Source organism: Populus nigra, chromosome 1 (assembly GCF_951802175.1).
Source record: "Populus nigra chromosome 1, ddPopNigr1.1, whole genome shotgun sequence".
In the NCBI taxonomy this organism is placed as follows: Eukaryota; Viridiplantae; Streptophyta; class Magnoliopsida; order Malpighiales; family Salicaceae; genus Populus; species Populus nigra.
In genome coordinates this window covers 40116563-40137724 of record NC_084852.1, presented here as the reverse complement: position 1 = coordinate 40137724, position 21162 = coordinate 40116563, and the positions used below count along the sequence as shown (strand labels likewise).

Below are 21162 nucleotides of genomic sequence, written 5' to 3'. Positions count from 1 at the left end.
TTTAAAAAAAGAACACATTATTTAAAAGAAAATATTCATTAATTTCCTTAGTTAACTAACAACAGTTGGATGTCAGCTGTTGCAATCCCTCTGCATCTAAGTCTACGGCTATTTATAATATGATTGGTATGCTAATTAATGTTGACAATCCTCCATTCATCCCCTGGAGAGATTGAGAAATTGAAATATTCAAACATGCCTTAGAGTAAATATAATAGTCATTCATTACTAGATTTAACAGTTTTATTGTCAAAAAATTCTATTGATATTTATATTAATATTTTGTTGATAATTATTGTCTCTCCTTATATTGATAGATTATAGCATATAAATGATATGTTAGGCATATTTTATTCATAATATAAAAAATAAATATCAATACATGGTCTCAAACGTCTGGCCTACTTGTACTGATGTTTCCCAAGCTTTACTCCATACCCTTATAGGTGCATACTGCATACACATCACACATTCTAGGAAAGACTTCGCCCAAACGTAAAATTCCAAACAACTACTATATACAAAGTAAATCAAATAAAAATATGAATTGAGCAAAGAAAAAGGTAGAAAAAGAAAAAGAAAATTGAAGCTTTCCAGTTGCAACATTTCACTCAGACAATTATCTCAGTGAAACGAGATCATTTAAAGTTTGTTTGGCAGTATGATTGCGGGTGCTTTTCAAATAACTTTTCATGTCAAAATGCATGTTAATGATGTTTTTTTATTTTTTAAAAATTATTTTTGATATCAGCACATCAAAACGATCCAAAACATACAAACCATATTAAATTTTAATTAAAAAAATTCAAATTTTTTGAAAACACAGATTAAACCGCGTTCCCAAACATGCTCTAAAATACCAAAAGGGCGCGGTGCAAATTAAAGTTTTTGCACAAGTATATATATGCTGCAAATTTTTTTCTTTTTTTTTTGAGTATATTAACACTAACCACATATTTAGAACAATCTGAGGTAGTGTCAGAGCGTTTTCTCAATATTCATCACCTAGTTGTTAATTTGTGACTGTCTTTTGCCACTCTAGCTCCATGCCATGCTATCATTTTCTTAAATTTAAATGATTCTTGATAAGTTTTATGTTTTGAATCTTTTGTTGAACTATTATATATACTAAGCTCAGCTTTCTACATATGGTAGATAACCAATAGGAACTCGTCTGGCCGAGTGACAACTGACTCGATATAAAAGAATTTACTGGTAATAGAAGCTTTTCTAGATTTTTTAAGCCTCCCCTATGTCATGAGCATTAGCCAGGCATGGGGATGAGGGCAGAGAGCAGGGACAATAGAACTTTTTTCCAAATTTAATTAGAACCTTTTGGGCACTTGTCCATCCTTGGTTGATCGTGGGGAACCACAGCAATAATGGGTCCGTTTCAGCAATGATTAAAAGTAAGATGCCCCTCTCTTAGTTCATTCAGCTAGCCTACCTCTCGCTACAACTAGCTAATCTCTTGCTAATCCCATCCTTAATCAACATTCATTTACGTGCACAAAACAAAAGTGAAGTTATTGATTAATGCTGCTGATGTGCATATATAGATCCGAAAAATGTTGTAGTAAATAACATGAAAAACAACATGCTCTCAGTCTTCCCATTAACACACGACATGTAATTAATTAATGTCCCCACGACAAGTTTCCTGAGAAAATTTGTGTTTTTCAAGTAGCGAAGATTTTGCTCCTAAACCAACAATACTCGTTTGATGGCAACACGCCTGTTGTAAAAATTTGGTTTGTGCTCTGTGTTGTAGTTACAGCATCGCATACAATAAGGTAACATATCATGCATGTTCTATAATTTGCACCAAATTACGACTCAAAAAAAAAAAAACAAAAAACAAAGAGGGTGTTATCAAAGCAAGAAAGAAATCTAGTTTGGTAGGAAGATCTAACCATTTTGGCACAAGATTAAGAACACTATTTTTGATTTATACAAATGCAAGTGCGTGCGATCCATGAAATGTCATCCTATAGAAGATAGATTTGTTCTGAATAAATCATATGCATCTGGTCCTCCCAGAAAAAAATAAATTCTGCGGGGCTAATTTATCCTTAAATTTCAAGTTTAGGGCAAGCTTGGTTATCGGGGAAGATGAGAGTTGGCTCCCGTTTGATCCTTTTGCTTCACTTCTTCACTTGTTACAACAAAACATGGCTAGTTTATGATCCTATCACGCTATTCTTTGCTCTTACGGTCATAACTGTGGGCGTGGTGACCATATAATATTATATAATAGTAGCTTAGCTTATCGGTTTCTACAAGATTAAATATAGCAAGTGTCAAGCCAGGAAGGCATCACTGGCGAAAAAGTGCAAGGTAGTGGGGCCAAAACGGGATAACGGGGTGGGGCCCATGGGCACAGCCGGCCTGCAACCGAAATCGTGAGCTTAATGATCGTGGGGGTCAAGCCCACGCCGGATCATTAGTCACCACGTGTACATATATATCATTCCGTTTTTATGGGCCCCATTTTCCACTGCGGAAGGCTCACAAAAATAGAAATTAAAACACACCACCGTTAAAATAAAAATAAAAAAGAAAAAAAAAATCCTGTGAAGGATAAGAGAGAAATAATAAAAATTTATAAAGATAAATTTAAAATGTTACTTGCATTGTTATAATGTAAGTGGTTGTCAGGCAAAATATATATTGAGCTATTATATAAGTACTTATTAGATGATATATACATTGAACTATTATATAAATACTTGTCAGATGATATATACATTGAACTGGTTTACATAAAAATTTAATATAGAGAGATTACATATGTATAAGAAAAGACTTACATGATAGTTATAGAAGTGATTCATAGGCTTGAGATCACTAAGTTATTTTTTATAGAGAGTGTTATGCTTTGATCTTAACTATACGTTGTTCTAATCAAGGATAACAAATTAGCATATATTGGGTATAACATAAACTATATGAAAGTATTTAGTACTCAAGAGATGATTCATTACCATAGATGAATTAGAAAAAAAATATTTTATTTGTTTTCAAATAGTATTGATTGTTAAATCATTGGGCATAATGGAATGATATTTGAAAAGATTTTTAAATCTTATTTAAATAATCAATGATTGTAGTGTTAAGAACAAAAATGATTTAACAAAGAAGACACACTCCATACTATAATGTCTAAACCAAAACATTGTTGATGAATAGATTATAATTATACTGAAAAATTAATCAATGAAAGGTTAAGTCAAACCATTTATGATTTTCTTAGCATTTTGAGGGTCATGATAAATTGTTGGATATTGTACTTAATCTTAAAATATAAATCAATCAATTGTTGAATTGATAATAAATTAAATTATTTAATTTACTTAATCTTATTTTATTTAGTATTATGATTTATATCTAGACCAATTTATTAGGGAACTTAATGGGTTACACACATAAGAACTATTGGTTAGAAATTAAAATGGGATGATTAATCAAGTATAACTTGATTGTAAATAAGTTTTAGAAATTGAGGACTAATATGTATATAATTAATACAGGAGATTATAATTCTATACTTAGAAAAAATCAAGTAGGAGCTTGATTGAATAAATTTATAAAATTATTCTAAAATAATATATATGATATTATTTAAGAGGTAAATTAATAATTTTTATTTATTTATAGGATTTTTAGGTTTTTCTATAAATAAAATGTCATGCCTCTTATTTTCTAGACAATATAGTATAATATAGAAATACTTGAAATATAAAAGAAAAGAGCTAGCTCTCAAAGGTATAGAAATCTCTCTCTCCTATAAGGGTTTATAAGATTTTTCACTAGTGTTTCGTGTTGATTACAGTTATAGATCGGACACTTACACAATTTATAGTCTGCAACAAACCCAATTTTAAAACAATTATTGGAAGCTGAAAAAAAATCTAATCTGCAAGTAATTTTCATATAAACTCTAACCAATTTTATATTTATATAATAAGATTCTTTAAACTCTTTAAAATTTTTAAATTTATTATTTTTATTGCGTATAGATCTTTTAGAATAGCCCTTAATTGTATCCAGTAGTGAATTGTTTATATTTATAAGACATAAGAGTTCAAATCCTATTTTTAAAGCATTTGAGGTTAAAAAATATTCTTAGAAGAAGAGATCACAGTAATCTCTCATCCATGCAATTAGCCTAGATGCTTGCTCCATAAAATGTATTTTGCAGTTCAAAATTTCTTAATTTTTCAAGTATTTCAAAGATCTGATTATCGTATGACTTGAAAATTTTACAATTTAAAAAGTATTTTGCTCACGAAATTCAACTAGAAAAGGAGGTGGTTTACCATGTAAAAGCTGGTTTCCGAACATCTTAACTGTCAAGAAACTACTTGCAAAACATTATTAAAACACACTTTTCAATTTTTAGGATCCCAAACGTGTTCTTATCGGCGAACCTCACGTGGAGTCAGGTCAAGAATTAATCGAGCGGGCACGCGCGTGCGCACAAAAGGTTCTGTTTCCTCTTACAGAAGAACTCGCTCGGCTCGAAGCGGAGCCAAGCTGAAGCTGGATTAAATATTTTAAAGGTAAAATTTGGAGAAGTGTCTCAATCGCGATGCACGGGGTCGGTTGGTGGGGCCCAGCGTGATAGTTATGAAAAAACATTAAAAAGAAATAACATTATTATAAAAAAAAGGAAACAGAGACCCAACCAACCAGAGGCCGCGTGCAATTGCTGGTAGACATGGATAATATATTTCATCATCCTCAAAGCCACCAAAATATTATTTAGTTTGTTATTTTAAGGTTGTTGTTATTTTATTTTTCGGTTAGCTTGGGAGCTTAATTTGCTCCTTGTACGAAGCGCGGGGTGGAGAAAGGGAGGCTGTCAAGCGTTAAACTTTTCTGATTCGTGAACTATATATATGAGAAATTCAAGATTTAGATTCTGATTTATAATGAATTTTTAGTTAAATTAGATAAAACATTAATTTAGTAAAATCTATTTGATTTTATTAGATTTTTTAATGATTCAAATCTAATCAAGTCAACAATTAAAAAATCTTTATTGTTTTTATAAAAACGATTAATTAAATAACCTCAGTTGATTCAATCCTATATCTTTTAATTTTTTTAATTTAATTTCTAGTACAATAACAATGATTAATACAATCTAAGCTCAAAAACTTGTTATTACCATGCATGTTCGATAAACATTTATACATGAGTTGGTGAAGGTTCAATCTTGAGTTAGTTTTTATTATACTAAGACAAAGTTTATTTTTCTAATATAATTAATGTACAAATAAGGTTGGAGTCATTTGTTAAACATATGAATATTAATTACTACACCCATAAAAAGGTTACATAATTAAGGTGACGGAAGCTACATACAGGGTGGAAAGATTACAAAAGTATTACTTGTATGTTCCCTTCAACCGAGAAAATCTGGAACGCTAATTGAACTATTATCACCATTGGTCTGAGCGTGTACACCACGCGGTGTAAATTGAAGTTGACCTACAATACAATACACTACTGTAACTACAGTCAGGAAAATACAAAGAAATAGAGAAGTTAATTGCTTCCAAGTGATTGATTTGGATAATAAAGAGAGTAACATTCTTCTAATATTTTTTTTATTTCTATATTGTAGTTAATATAAGTATATATGAAAGAAAAATACATAATGAATGATTATATTATTTATAAAATTTCCGAATTTTAAAAAGATAAAAAATAAAAGGAGATGTTGTAGCTTTATGTATAGGAGGGAGGGAGGGAGGGTTTGCCCTAACCAGGTGACCACCATCTGAAAATATCATCCATTAATTGATTGCACTAGATGTGCATCAATGGCACTTATACGTCGATCTTTTTTCTTTTTCCATCTTTTATTTTTTTGGTTAATTAAGTGTTTGTTCTTTTAAAGAACCCAACTCATCTTCACCGTTTGATATTCTCACATCATCACCGATCTTCTCTCTCTTTTCTTTGGTGACCTCAATAGCTGAACATTCTCTTCTATAGTCTCCATCAGTTGCTGGTAGAGGTTACCTCCTCTATCTCTCTCCCTCTCAAAAGCATAGCTTGAGCCATTATACGCCCCCCTTTCTTCGTGCAAAGCTTTTCCTGCAATCAATCTCCCACTTAAACGAGACCACAGAGAGAGCGAGAGAGAGAGAGAGAGAGAGAGAGATTAGTAGCGCATGTGTGTGCCTCTACTCATTTTCATCTCCTTGCTTCTTATTTAACCCTATCTCTTTTCTCTTCCCCAATCTTCAAGTACCTTTCCTTCCCTTTTCCCTTTCGCAGCCCCTTTCTATTCCTTTCCTCGGGATCTGATCATTCCCTTCTCTTTTAGTCTCTTTGGACAACTACTAGACATTCCATCAATCAAGATTACAGGTAGTTGGGGATTCAGTTCAATTCCCGAGGATCACTTTTATTGCGTTCTTCTTTCTTGTTTGTTTGTGTTCCTTCTTTCTTTCTGTGTTTTTTTTTGTCTGGTTCCGTTTCCTTGTTAAAAAGGTAAAAGTGGAAGTGATCACAAACGCTAGCTTAAAGTGTCTCTTGAGCTTATTGGTGGGTTCGAGTTTGGATTCATTAGCAACCAGATCTAGCAGGGATTTCTTACTTGGCAAGAGTGCATTCTATCTAGAGGATTTTCAAGGTTGGGTATCAAGAGCTTCCTCTGCTCCTTTCTTAACTCTTTCTGATATAGCTTCCTCTCCTTCTTCTAATTCCTTTCTTATCTTTCTAGGGTTTTTCTCTCTGTCTGTTTTTTTTTTTCTCGTATGCCTTGAAGATTAATTTTGTTATCCCTTAATCTGAATGATAATCTCTAATATTGGAGAACTCCTTTGTCGCCAGCAAAGTATAAGAAGATACGGATTTCACATTTTTATTTAAAAAGAAATTACTTGAAGCTATGATAACCACAAGATCACTATTCACGTCTTTGAGGATAAATTTGATCGAATGTTTTTTTCCCTTACATTGTGCATGATTTCCTGGTCTTAGAATATCATTTCATGCATTGGCTAGCATATCGGTATGTTCTTTACCCCAAAAAAAAGACATATTGAAATAATCAAAAAGTGCATGAGTTCCAATCTTTTTATTTAATTTCTTTTTCTTCTAGTAATTCATATTTTCTTCAATTGTTTGGCTTATCAAAGCCTTATTTCATTCATCAAGAAAAATAAAAAGATGGCTTTGACTTGATGAAGTGACCATATTATTCAATATTAAGTTTATTAATTATTTTGAAAGAATCACAATGAGAGTGAGTATATATATGTTTACATATCATATGCTTTTTCTCTCTTCATTTTGACACATCTATGCTAAGATCTTACCTCATATATCATGCATGCTTTGGAATGAATTATTTTTTATGTGGTCATGAAGATCAATATATTCATAAAGGATATGGGTACTGTACTGTCTATGACTACCATGATTATTACAGTAGAAATTCGTGTTTGTAGCAAGTTCTTGCAGCATATTGTAGACATTTTTATTTACAGTAAGTTCTTGCATCGTATTAAATTGTCCTCTCTTTACCCCTTCTCTTGATGCATACTGCCTATTTCTTATTTATTAATGTTGAATAGGTTAAAAGAAAGGCGATATAAAGCAAAGAAACATGCACAACACACACACTAAGATGCCAGTTCTTGTTAATTTATGATGTTCTTCAATATGGATTTCATTGCATATAATTCTTCCTTGTGGATGTTTCAAAAAGTAAAGGTGTTAAATTTTGTTTCCCCGTAATTATCCAACATATGCCTTTTTTGAGTGGAGAGAACACTTTTTGATCATTAAACTTTCTTTGAGTCATATGTGAAGTAAAAGCAACCTTCTGTTTATTTTTGATTGAATGAAGGATATTATATCTCATACAAGGACGATAGTAATCATAACAATTTACTAGCTAGCTGTTTCGCCTTATATATTTTGTGGATGTTATTCATTAATTTATCTTCTTTTTTTTTTTTTTTTTTTGGAACTATCTCTTCTTCTCTTTCTTAGTTACCTTTTCAAGTATGTTTCAGCTCTTAGCTAGCAAGTTCACATTAATTTATGGTGTTAAACCATGCATGATCTAACTATGTGTCCACCACCATTTTAATCATATTGAAAAATGCAGAGATCTTAAATACTTAACCTCATCACATAAAAAGGAAAACAATTTTTTTATTCGTAGAATTCTAGCTGTTTGTGACCATTTTGACTTATACATGTTTTCTGGTCTAAACTCTTAGAATCTTATGATTCGTTTTGATGTTAATTAGAGGATATGAGACTAAACAACATAGAATTATGGTTAATCTTTTCATGCATGGAAGATTCTTAAGAACTATTGAAAATGTGGATATGATTTCTGTGTTATTCTCTCCCTCTTGCATTGTTTAGTCTTCTTAACGCCAAATGACGATTTTTAAGTTCTGAGATGATAATCAATTATGGAAATTGCCAAGATACTTCTTCTTCTAGCAAAACTGAGGGGTTAATTAATTGCATAATGTTTTTTATTTACATTATTAAATTGATGAGTCGTAGCTTAATTGGTATTAGTGTTCCTCCTCCTTTTAAGAGGTCTTGAATCCGAACATCTCCTTTATAATTTAAAAAAAAAACAAAAGTAATGACATAATTATAATGAACAAAATGGAATTTAAGGACTTATTTTTAAGGAAGCCTGTTTTTTTATGGGAAAACTCAGCTTGACAAACGATTCTTCTTGTTAAAAATATTGGCAAAATATTCATAAATAGAAGAATTGATTTTGTTCGCTTAGAGATCACAATGGCGATTAATATCTTAGCTATGAATGAGAAGAATATGTCCACTGATCTCTTTGTGGCCAATTAAGTGCTGCAAAAATAATGTTTTATTTAATCACTAAGTACCTATTGCATTGATTTTCTGGTCAACAAGACATATATATTCCCTGCTGTGTCATATATATATATATATATATATATATATATATATATATAATCCAGTGGTTGATATATGAACTCTACAATGTTCTTTCACTGCTAGTACTCGCATGTCTAATCAGATTTTGAAAATTGATCACAACATTTTATGTGCGTAAGTGTGGATTCACATTCAATATAATTAATCTCTGCATCCTTTTACTTACATATGGGTTGATATAGCTACATTTTAATGCAGTTTAAATCTTCAGTTCTTGGAGGAGATGAATACCTTCTCGCATGTCCCCCCGGGCTTTAGATTCCATCCAACAGATGAAGAACTTGTTGATTACTACCTTAGGAAAAAAGTCGCTTCAAAAAGAATTGACCTCGATGTCATTAAGGATGTTGATCTCTATAAAATTGAACCATGGGATCTTCAAGGTACGTAGTATATTAATTAATATTCGCGACTATACTTTGCTAATGACACTTAATTGGAAATGAAAAGGTCGCTAGTTCATGGTAGTATTTTAATTTAATTATTCTTGTTATTTGTTTGAATAGAATTGTGCAAACTCGGGACTGAAGATCAAAATGAATGGTACTTCTTCAGCCATAAAGATAAGAAGTATCCTACTGGAACTCGCACTAATAGAGCGACAAAAGCTGGGTTTTGGAAAGCTACTGGAAGAGACAAGGCTATCTACTCTAGGCATAGCTTGGTTGGCATGAGAAAAACCCTAGTGTTTTACAAAGGACGAGCTCCAAATGGACAAAAGTCAGATTGGATCATGCATGAATATCGACTAGAAACAAATGAAAATGGAATTCCCCAGGCAAGTTATTTTTAATTTTTGCTACTTAACAAAATTCTTCATATAGGCCAATGTGCTATGCTATTTTATCCTTGTTGTCCACCATATATATTGACTTGGGAAGAACTCTGTATGCATACTGAAAGGGGCACACTCGAGAGCTCGTTCTTTCTATTTAGCACTAGTTTGATTGCCAAAAGGCATGCCTAAAGAAATTAAGTGATAACTTGGAACCTCGATTATGCATATATAATCGTTATTTTTTTAATTTCCAATTACTAATTAATTATCATGGTTCTAATTCTTATGTACTAATGATGTAAACTGTAGAATATAGGATAGACGCTAGCTGTAGTACTTAAAATTGAGGTGTGTGGTGGGGAGATTTTTGGCACATGAATTAGATACAAAGACCCTGTACAGAACAACTTCAGATTCTGTATCGAGTAGAATAATTGACAGTTCCAGCCCTTCAACCTGAGAAGAAGTCAGACACGAAATCAAACTTAATTTAAATTGAGCCTGCTGCAGTTTTTAGCTAGTATTGTTGTTCTACAATTATTTGGGCTGCCTTTAAAAATTAGTAGTAGTAATTCTAAAGTTAAATTGCCTAATATGAGATTGTTGTAACTGCAACAGGAAGAAGGATGGGTTGTCTGTAGGGTGTTCAAGAAGCGAATGCCGACAATGAGAAAAGTTGGTGACTATGACTCACCATGTTGGTATGATGACCAGGTTTCATTCATGCCAGAAATTGATTCTCCAAGGCGAATATCTCAACCTTACGCACCATACCATCATCACTATCATTGCAAGCAAGAACTTGAGTTGCAATACAATATGCCTCATGACCCTTTCCTCCAGCTTCCTCAATTAGAAAGCCCAAAAGTTCCACAATCAGCAGCAACTGCGAGTTGTAATTCAGTTATTGCATATGGTTTTGACAGGACCAATGGGAACACCTTGCAGTCATCTACCCTTACACAAGAAGAAAAAATGCAGCAATGCCATCAACAAAATTTAAACTCACTTCACAATAACAATAATAGTGAGCAAGCTGTAGACCAAGTGACTGATTGGCGAGTCCTTGACAAATTTGTTGCTTCCCAGTTAAGTCATGAGGATGTCTCCAAGGGAACCAATAACTTCTCCAGTACAGCCACCTTTAATGCAGCCGAGCAGATGAACATGCTTGCCAACGAATCCAAAAGGTCAGAAATTGCACAGCAATATGCCTCGACGTCTACGTCAAGTTGCCAAATTGATCTATGGAAGTGAACGCATATAATAATGATTAATTACTAGAAGATGCATAATGATTATAGGAACTGCACTTATTATGGAAAAAGGGCATGTTCCAAGTTTCTGTACATAATAAAACTGAAATGGTATTGTCGTAGCTATGGACTTTCTGTGTCCATACCGATGAATGCTAGGTTACTAGTTAGAGAACAAATGCCAAGAAAAAATAAGCTAGTACCTTCAGGTGGACTGTATAGTTGAGATTTGTTGGAATTCACTCAGCTATTGAATGTCGGATGTATCTTTTCTTCAATTTGCATTTGAAGGGTTGTGATTGTAATGGTCCTTTTCTATTTGGATAATCTCTGTAGGTTCAATCGATCCTAGCATTAAGGTGTCTGTTTTAATCTCCCCTTCAGTTTTCACAGCAATTATTTGAGGATTTTTAGTTTCGTTTTTCACTTCTTTTCATAAGAAAAAATGTAATCCACAATGAATGATAGTTATCTATCTCATAAGGAAAGATTCCTCATGAAGTTGCTGTTTTACTGTCTGATGCTAGTTCTGCAGCTGTATTTTGTACTCCCTTTTCACCATTGGCTTCCCCCTGGCGTTTTGGTGCTATTACTATACTCTGTGCTTATAAAAAGAAATGCATTTATATATATTAAAGTTGTAATTTCTGGATGGCAAATCAATTTGGATCTCTACGGCCCACACAGCCTCATTTATTATTTTGAACTAAATATTATATATATACATATATATATGTTAACATGTTATCAAAGAATGATGAATATGGGCATATATATGTATATATATATATATATGGATATATGTTAACATGTTCTCAAAGAATGATGAATATGGGCATCCAATACAATTGCTGTGGATGTCTTTTTTCTTATTCTTTTGATTTTTTTTCCTCCTCATCTAATTACCATTAGATAAATGGCCACTGATGAAGCTAATTAAATATACTTGTTCGGAAGATGCCTAAACCTACCATCTAAATCTGATCATATAGGAAAAGCGTTTAGAACACTAATTTAGATTTCCATCCCTGTTAGTACGTATATAGCAGGAGGAGTGTATGAAAATAATTGTGAAGTATTTAACGAAATGGATATGGTTGATCCTGCATGCGCAAAAGAATAGTTTTGCTAACGCAGTTAAGGTGTGACCAGACCATTTTATTGCTATGATCAGGATATAAGAATAGTGCTTGAATATTCAAAATTATAAGTTTCTGTATCGTAACAGAATAGTTAGTTTAATTTGTATTCAAAATCTATGATAACACGCTTATCCTAACGTTATTTATGATGCAACAGAAATTAAACCTAACTTATCCCAACACAACAATCTTTCCTTAAAGATAAACTAACTCACAGGTCCTGGATGTTGAAGGAAGCTGCTTCACCTAATTAAATATAGCTAGGTTTGAACTTTGAATTCTCTACAAATAACAATTTATTTGTTTCAGCTAGAAAACCTCCTAATATTGTTCTGAAGTAGCACGTTAAGCTAAGCAAAAACATGGCATTGTCCCTAAATTTCGAGCTCAAACCAAAGAATCGGCATAACTTAATGAAAATCCTATATAGAGTACTTCCCCAATACCAAAGATAGAGAGAGAAAAAAACTCAGGGAACAGTAATAAGAAGTAGAAAAAGCAGCAATAAAAATCTTTACCCAAACAAAGAAAATGCAACTAGCAGGCTGTTAATTCTCATGACTTCGAAAAATTACTGTTAGTGTAATAAGCTTGGTCAATTTCCGTCCTCTGTGCACGAGGACGACGCAACTGCTAGTGTGAACCTGTTAAAGAATCGGCATAACGTGTGTGTTAATCTTGTTTCGATGCTCAGGCACCATCCAATCCATGCCTTTATTCTATAATATTATACGTACCTGTCCAAGAAGATGAACCAAAATGCATCTGGGAATCTTCCTGACAGTTCGAGACTGCATCAAACAAAATTCGATCGAGAACCCAGAACTTCAGCTTCACGGAGGAGCTGCAAGAGCTGGCCTTAGATTCGGATGATTAATGAAAAATCATGTTTATTTGTGTGTACTTGACAGAGAAAAGTATATGTGTTGAAAGTCTTACCAGGGGGTTTAAATACCGATGACAAGGAACAAGGGAACATATTAATCACTCGGCCTCTCATAATAGATAACATGACTAATTAACAAAGAAGAAAAGTATGTTTGTTCGGGAGTTATTGACCAGGGGAGCAACCTCTTACTTGGGTTGAAGTCAAGCAGTAAAATCCCTTTAAAGCAATGAAAACTTCCCAAGCGACATAATGAGTGGGCGTGCTCTTATGGACACAACATGCATAAACTCGTAACTACAACTAGTATGGAGAGAGAGCTAGAGAGGCATATGCTTAATGGGAGGACTCCTCAAGGAGGAAAAAGAAAATTGAAAGGACGCGCAATATCTTGCTGACTAAGTTTGATATGCTGCAGGCTAGCTTGCACTTTCTCATTAGGGTTTTGTGTTCTCATTGCGTCACTTGTGATAGAAGAAACCAAGGGTATTTTCCATACAATAATGTCTCTCATTTCATATGAGAGAAGAGAAGGTTCGACCTTGCAAAACCCAAAAGAAGCTAACCATGCGCACTGATGCAGATTGTGTGAGTGAATAATTAGGGTTTTACAATTAAACATGCTGTTTGCAGACTTAGACAGACAACATCATTAACCATGTGAAGCAAACATTATCCATGTGAGGCAGCATTAATTATTGGCGTGCATCCTTGGCCACCCGGATCCCAAACCTCCACAGTTCCCGGAGCCAAATTTCTTTCACTGACTGGAGTATTATATATATAATACCCCAGTCAGTGAAAGGTACAACCCAACATCAATTGATTATCACGTGAGACATTTCTGTGTCGACGACTACATTAATTTTGGGGTAATCTCCTACATTAATTTTTTTTTTGTCAATTATAGTAAATTATGGTGGATTTTATATCTAAACATGTTCACAAGATTTAATTTATTTGGGCCTTTATTAATATATTTAAATGGGTTCTTTCCTCTAAATAAAGTTAAGTTGTTTTTTAAGTAAATTTTAAGCATTTTTTAATTAATTTTTTTATGTTTTTAGATTATTTTAATTAATATGTTGATATAAAAATAAATTTTAAAAAATAAAAAATATATATTATTTTAATATATTTTTTAAAAATTATTTTGAAAAAACAATGTTGGTGATCCACATTTTAGAGTATATCATTCAGTGCTTCTCTTATTAGAAAAGCTCACCATCGACATACATACACGCCTGGTTTTATGCTTTTGACTTTTGTAGAAAACCTTGTAGACTTTATGATTTTAATTCGGTAGCCTAAAGATCAAAAGTGGGAAAGATGAAACTATCTTTCTTTTCTATAGAAAAGATGAAACAAGAAAAAAGAAAAAGAAAAAGAAAAAGAAGAAGCAGCTATCAATAATTAGCTTTGCCTTGACTCTCTCTCTCTCTCTCTCTCTCTGTTTGTGATAGGCAGAAACTCACAGAAGGTACGTGATATATACATATAGAAGGAAAATAGTCGATATGGCTTGGAAGCAAAGATGAGATCATGAAAGTTGAATTTGTCATGAGAATTTAGTAGGGTTTTTTTTCCTGTACAAGGCATGCATGCATGCATGACTCTTCGAGGAAGACAAAGTGGGAGTAGAATTGACAGACTAAAAGGGCATATTTCCTGATTGGCAATTCTTGATGGCCAACCATAAAGGAGACAAGAAATGCTTAGGCTTGTTGTTTTGTTGGTTCACTTTAGAAATTAAAAGGGAAAGAATTAGAAAAGTAAAGAACAAGCAACTTCGATCGATTTCTTTGTTGGTTGGTTAATGACTTGAGATGCTTGACTTGGGAGTTGAGAATGGAGATAGGCTTTCCCTGCCTACACCAGTGTTCTTTAATTTCTGCAATTATATATATAACTTCCTCAACATGGAGGAGCCTCTTCCTTAATTTCTTTTTCTTTTTCTTTTTCGTTTTCTTTTTTCTCTTTTCTGTTAGCTGCCCTTACCTTGCAAGGAAACAATACGAAGGAACAATTTGATTAGGAAAGCACTAAATGCTCAATACGAAGACAGCATGGAAACTTTCATAATTACTTAACTTTGTGTACATGTCTCACTGCCTGCATCTACTTTATCACGTACAGCTCTTTGCTTTGTTCTTATTTTGATCACAAAATCAACTTTTGTGACTAGATATTGATGGCTTAACAACAAGGGGGTAAAGAACACGGCCATATATCGATCGATACTTGTGCAATTCAGAAAATTTCTCTTCAAAATTGGTTCAAAACATTAATAGCAAGGAAATGTTAATTGCCTCTCCCTTAAACTTTTGTTGTTCTGTTATTTTTTTAAGTAGTTGTTCCGATTCATAAAATTGGGATCACTTTGCCTTGGAACTATTTCGCATCGCAAAGACCAGTGCCTTGATCACAAAAACCATCGCGGCCCAGCAATTTCCGAGGTGGAGCGCTTGACAGGGAGAAGAAGGTGTGCCATAAGCATTTCGTCTGCTGTTTCCGCAGCCTAAGCTTGCTCTGTTGCTTACCCCTGTAGTAGGATTTGTGCCACTCGCATACTTGCAAAGAGCCTATATATATATATATATATATGATCAAACACGAGTAATAATCACATGAATAAATTAAGAAAGATAGTGTAGAATCTATGGATAATGATAATCAAACACAATGAGAAACTTGAACTATATGCCATTGACCTATTGTTAAAATATGGTGGTGCATTAACTTGAATTGCTACAAGTCATGAATCCTATCAATTTACTCTTGATAATTAGCTTTTCCTCAATCCAAATTGCTGATGAAAGTGATCAAATTTTCTGAAATATTTATAACTTCTAAATTTGGGACTATTATCTGTTGATCTGCCCTCCTGACCCGTCATATGCATCGCAATAATTAAACTCCAAGATTGAATTAGGATACTCCTCTTGATTGCAGTATCATACAGAACAAATTGCGACCACTGGTCTCCTAGAGATCAGAGTTGTTGCATCAGAATAGATAAGTATACCGATCAGATTGGTCAGTTTTCTTCACTTTACAAGACAAGCTTCACCAGACTTCAATGAATTTTATCAGAAAAATCAAAGGTATAATCTAGAGAACAAGGACGCCAATATGCCATGGTGTCAGGATTAATTAAGCCAACTGAAAATAGAGCATGTAATAGTTTCTTTACATGAATAAAAAGAGGATCCTAAAGTAATGATTCATAAAGAAAGGAAAAACATTGGCAGGATATGCAGAAAACAGGTGATGGAACCGCAAACAGTAGCCAGCAAGAGGTGCATGTAAGCATTTTTTAGATCAAAATGAAAGCAACTACTAGTTTATAATAGCACCTGTTTCTGTGGAAGGTCGATAACAGAATCACTGGAGTCAGCACCTGCAATCTGGGCACCCCCAAGATCACTACGTGTGAGTGCTGATCTAACAAGCACAGCATTGGTGAGGTTAGCTTCATTGATAACCTGTTGACAAATGCAGAATATGTTTGTCAGTCACTATGATCCTTGTCAATCCCAAGAATTGGAACCACTTTTAATTTATTTATTTTCTATTAGATGATTGAAAGAAATGAATCAAGACATTCCAACTGATTAAACAACATTTCATGCGGTAACATATTTTTCAAGAAAATCTGTATCTAATCCATATAGTAGACACCAAGTTATTTCCCGTGTTCTTAGACCAAACCAAAAAATTAGAACATAAAATTATAATATTTAGACAGTAGAAATTTTTTCATCATTGTTACTAAATTCAATATAATAATTCAAATTAGCAAAATCTTGATTCAACTCTTTACATAACTCAAATTTTAAATTAAATCATATGAGAGTTATTTTAGTGTCACATTGTCAACTAAGCAAGTTCTAAGAAAAAAAACAAAAAAATAGGTATTATTTATTTTAATTAACCTATTAAATTTGCGATTCGAGTTATGGACTCGATTGGGTTGAATTAATTTTTTTTATTATATAATAAAAAAAATATAAAACTACAATCAACCTATGATAAAATTCAATAAAAAATTAACATTAAATAATAAAATTAAAAAAAATATTAATCATTAAAAAAAAATTCAGATATATCGGTTGCAGGTGCCAGTTAAGGGGTATGATTCAAAACCCAACGACAGGTTGCTGGTTTGCTGTGATGAGAAGGTAGAGATTGAATTAGTAAGAAAGGTTAGATTGGGAGAAACACAGATGTTTTGGATGATGTCAGATTGGTCAACCTATCGAAAACTTCAGATGATGAAACTACTGACTTGATGAAGACAGCCGCGGTGACAAAAGCTAAATGTTATCCATGTCGGACACGAATATATGCTATTCGATGCTTCCCGCCAGGTTGTGGAACAGAGGCGGCACGGATTAATAAAGAAGTTGCCCGAGAATCTGTTGCTTTGAAAACCAATGGTTTCAGTCACAAGATACCCAGCCTTGAAATGACTCTGTTAAAAAAGAATGGAGAGGCAACTGAGAGTCATGGACACCAAAAGAATGCTGCATGTGCTCGTGACAGGAACATGTTTCAATCAGATATTGAATGCTGGAAGATTAATAGTGAGAAACAGTTTAAGAATGACTTGGACAAATATTCTGATGGGAAACTCTCAGACCAGCATCATAGGATGAATCAACATCTAGAAAGAGTGCCTAGTCATCTGGAACATCCAGCACATTGGGTGATAGTGCACGCACTGATGGCACCATCGAAGTTTACATTGACAAAAAGGACAACAGCATTCACAGCAAAGCTGATAACTGATCTAGCTAAAAGAAAAGTCTAGAAGCAGTGATTTGCTGGTGCAGGATATGATGGATTTCATGCAACTAAGAGAAGGAGGTGTGAAATGAACTGTTTTGCTATAAATCACTAGAACAAGAAGCTTGCTTTCATGCGGCAGGAGTTATGTCACCAGATCATCATATGGTTAATATGAAGTGCTACTGCAACTAGTTTTACCTGTAAAATTTGCCTTGTATGCTACTGCGTTCTCCAGGTATGCATCATTGAATGCTGAACCACTAAAATCAGATTCTCTCATGTCAGCAGCTGTAAAATTGGCTCTGCTCGCCATTTAGATTGGCTAAGATAAAAATTAAACTAGAAAATGCAATCACTACGTGCCAAAGAAGCAGAATGCTGTAGTATTAGAACATAATAGTAGGAATAGCTGCAGCAGCATATTTCTTAGTAGAAGAATGAATATGCAGCAGAAAGTGGAGTGTATCACTTGTTTTACGGTGGTCAAATAGTAGTAGTAGAGAGTGGCTAATTCCTCGTAAAATACGAAATTGCCTGGTGGGATTTTTTGCCAATCAGTAAAATTTAATCTTTGCATTGAAAATTATGTTCTCCCTATGGTTTCAATTTACATTTTCTTGGATAGTGGAGGGAGAAATAGCTTGGAATTTGAATAGGCAAAAGGTAAGATACGTCTGTCGCGCATTTTCCCCTGATGACGAGGAACCCCAATCTTTGCATCAACAAACCCCTCCCCAACCCCGTGCAGTAGAACAATTCTTGCACCTAGATTTACTATATTGTAAAGCTAAAAGACTGTTTTCTTTCCAATTCTAGTGAGATTTATTTTGAAATCAGAGATAATTACCTGAAATTTTCTGTCATATGTACTGCCTTTCTGCACAAGAACAAAACCCGAACTTTAACAAGAGTATACACCGTTTGTAACAGGCACAATCATCGTCAAAGAAAAAAAACGTGAGATCTGCCAAGGAAGACCCTTAACAGAGCAAGGATTCATTTTTATCTTTAAAGAATGAGAGAAGTCCTGATATCTTTAATTGGCTCGTAATTCAACCACAAAAAAACCTTATATTTAAGCATATTGGATTTTGAAGTATTATCATATGTGCAATTAATAAGCTATGCTGAAAGGCTTAGATAATTAAGAGGGAGATTTTGAAGATGAATGGAGATATTAGGAGATTTAATGGATGGCGAAGAGATTAAAGTGAAAGCCATTACAATATTTTGCTGGAGAAGTTAAAGATGCAATGGCAATGGAAGAGAGTGTAATTAATGGAGGGAAAAGAAAGGAATGAAGGGACTAGAATTGGAATAGAAATAGATTGCTCCATCTATCGGCTTGTTTTTCTATTGGCTAAGCTTTGCACACGTGTTGCTTTGTTATTTGCCTAGTGGGTTGCCACTTGTGTTGCCTTGCTTATCAGAAGAAAACTGATCATTGTGATGGCGAGATGATTTTATGACAATTAAAATAAGCATTTATAAGAAAAACCGAGATTTAATTTCTAAAGAAAATTTTGTATTATTTTTATAACTAAAACTCCTTTTGAGAGGATAAAATATTTTCAGGAATAATGTTTTTTGAATTTGTTGGTCTAAAAAGAAGAAAATATATTTTGATATTATTGATTATTTTTTTAATTAAGAAATCATCTTATCTTAATTAAAAGCATAAATACCTTTTGAACAAGAAAGCAAGTTTTGTTTCGATATTACTTTTGAATTTATTTTTCGTGCTACACTCTTTCCTATTTGATTTTGCAAAATCTTCTTCAATATCTTTTTCTTTGTTTGCTAGAACTTATTCAAGGTCTCCTTGATTTCTAGATTTTTTTTCATGATTTTGATTATTTAATTGAATGGATTTTATTTCATTCCATGATATAGATATAAGTCGTTATTTTTCTTTATATTTATTTTTTATTTTCACTAATATTCTTAGTTCCATTAAAATTTTAAAAAAGTAATTGGGTGAAAGTTTTTAATTAGATTGTGCTCCTTCGAAATCCGATGGCGTTTTTAATTCCAAGAAATTTTGCAATTTTCCCTACTTTCCTTACCAAATCTCCCATTCAAAAGGGCAGCTTTGATGTTCCTTTTGAAATTGAAGGAGATCCATTAGGTTTGGGTCCTTTGAAAAGATCCAGTCATGTCCAGTGGATTCTTACTGAAGAAACAAGAACGCGAGCCCGAGAAAGTCGCCTCCTCGGGCATTATTGGATCAAACAGCTAACCCAATATCATTGCGCAGGAACTTCGACATCCAGTGACAACATTAAATCTTTGAAATAATTGAACAAGGTCTAGAGACCAAGGTGATTATAAAAAAAAAGGTCTAGAGACCAAGGTTTCACTGGGCATGCTTATTGTTCGTTGCATGAACAATACGAAGGCGTTGAGCTTCCAAGCCAGAAGCAGATTTATATGCTAAAACTATTGGAACGAAAGGTTTACCCAGAAGCATACTCAATTCTAAATCCATGATTTCAGGTTCTGAGTTGAAGAAATCTTCAAAACCCACATTCACCCACATCACCTAGATCTCTTATCATCTTAGATTTCGATCCAAAAAAACATGAAAGCTCCAAATAGATATCTGCGCGAATGACAATTTCATGCCACCGACAACATCTATAGCTTCAAAAGCTAACCCTCTAAGAAAGAAAATCTTAGCTTAAAGGAAATATTATGGGGTTTAAGAGGACTCCTGAAATTCTTAACTACGAAACGCTCTCCTATGGACTAAATAATTCGACATCCTTTAAAGATTTTTGTTTGATTCGGTGATTTGTGTTTAGAAAGAGAGAGAAAATGATGTGTGGAAGAGAAACAAATCATCACCAAAGAAAATACAAAAATCAAATATTTGATAGTTTTTGTTAGGATGAATCTGATGATGACAAGTAGTTTATTCCGTGCCATTTTGGAAAAGACAGAAAAAGGCTAGACTTCGTATGTCAAAACATTTTGGATCGAGCTAATAAAAATTAGATTTTATTAGTTTCTTTACTCACCTGATATCCCATACCATGTTTAAAATCTATTTTTATTTATTTTTGCTGTATTTAAAATAAATTTTAATTGGAATTTTAATAAAATAAGTCCTCGAGTGAAAATTAAGGTATCCTTTTCATTTTAAATTTATTTTTTATTCATGTAGTATTTTACATAATAATTTTTTTTTTTTATCGTAACACAATTTTTTAAATAAAGACTTATCATAAAAAGAAGTCACTAACGCCTAGAAATGCCTTTGTAATAATCCTAGCCTTAATTTACTCATATTTCAATTCAATCTTATCTTATTAGAATCATTTAAAATTGAATTTGTTT

General features: G+C 33.1%; 1 protein-coding gene and 2 long non-coding RNA genes across 5 annotated transcripts; 1 reads left to right on the top strand and 2 right to left on the bottom strand.

Moving 5' to 3' along the window:
- Positions 1 to 5930: 5930 nt before the first annotated feature.
- LOC133699796 (NAC domain-containing protein 7-like) lies at positions 5931 to 11396 on the top strand. The gene is made up of 4 exons (XM_062123264.1): positions 5931 to 6649; positions 9169 to 9353; positions 9477 to 9748; positions 10367 to 11396. The coding sequence occupies exons 2-4, from the start codon at positions 9194 to 9196 to the stop codon at positions 11003 to 11005; spliced, it is 1071 nt and encodes a 356-aa protein (XP_061979248.1). The 5' UTR covers positions 5931 to 6649; positions 9169 to 9193; the 3' UTR covers positions 11006 to 11396.
- On the bottom strand, positions 10048 to 13049 carry LOC133699803 (uncharacterized). 3 transcript variants are annotated; one of them, XR_009843320.1, is made up of 5 exons: positions 12884 to 13049; positions 12665 to 12790; positions 10758 to 10993; positions 10443 to 10634; positions 10048 to 10204 (listed from the first exon to the last, which is right to left on the bottom strand). It is a non-coding gene; the product is annotated as an uncharacterized LOC133699803 (long non-coding RNA). The 3 variants fall into 3 exon arrangements; XR_009843319.1 differs by having other exon boundaries at positions 10443 to 10993; XR_009843321.1 differs by lacking the exons at positions 12665 to 12790; positions 12884 to 13049 and adding an exon at positions 11208 to 12657 and having other exon boundaries at positions 10443 to 10993.
- Positions 13050 to 15031: 1982 nt separating this feature from the next.
- LOC133699877 (uncharacterized) lies at positions 15032 to 19097 on the bottom strand. The gene is made up of 5 exons (XR_009843338.1): positions 18671 to 19097; positions 18022 to 18083; positions 17321 to 17506; positions 16389 to 16517; positions 15032 to 15614 (listed from the first exon to the last, which is right to left on the bottom strand). It is a non-coding gene; the product is annotated as an uncharacterized LOC133699877 (long non-coding RNA).
- Between the last annotated feature and the right edge of the window lie 2065 nt (positions 19098 to 21162).

Bases quoted from the DNA above. Each gene is read 5' to 3' on its own strand.
- LOC133699796 (XM_062123264.1), top strand. From the start codon at position 9,194: ATGAATACCTTCTCGCATGTCCCCCCGGGCTTTAGATTCCATCCAACA. The intron at 9,354-9,476 runs GTACGTAGTATA...TTGTTTGAATAG, and splicing joins TGAACCATGGGATCTTCAAG to AATTGTGCAAACTCGGGACT. The intron at 9,749-10,366 runs GCAAGTTATTTT...TAACTGCAACAG, and splicing joins ATGAAAATGGAATTCCCCAG to GAAGAAGGATGGGTTGTCTG.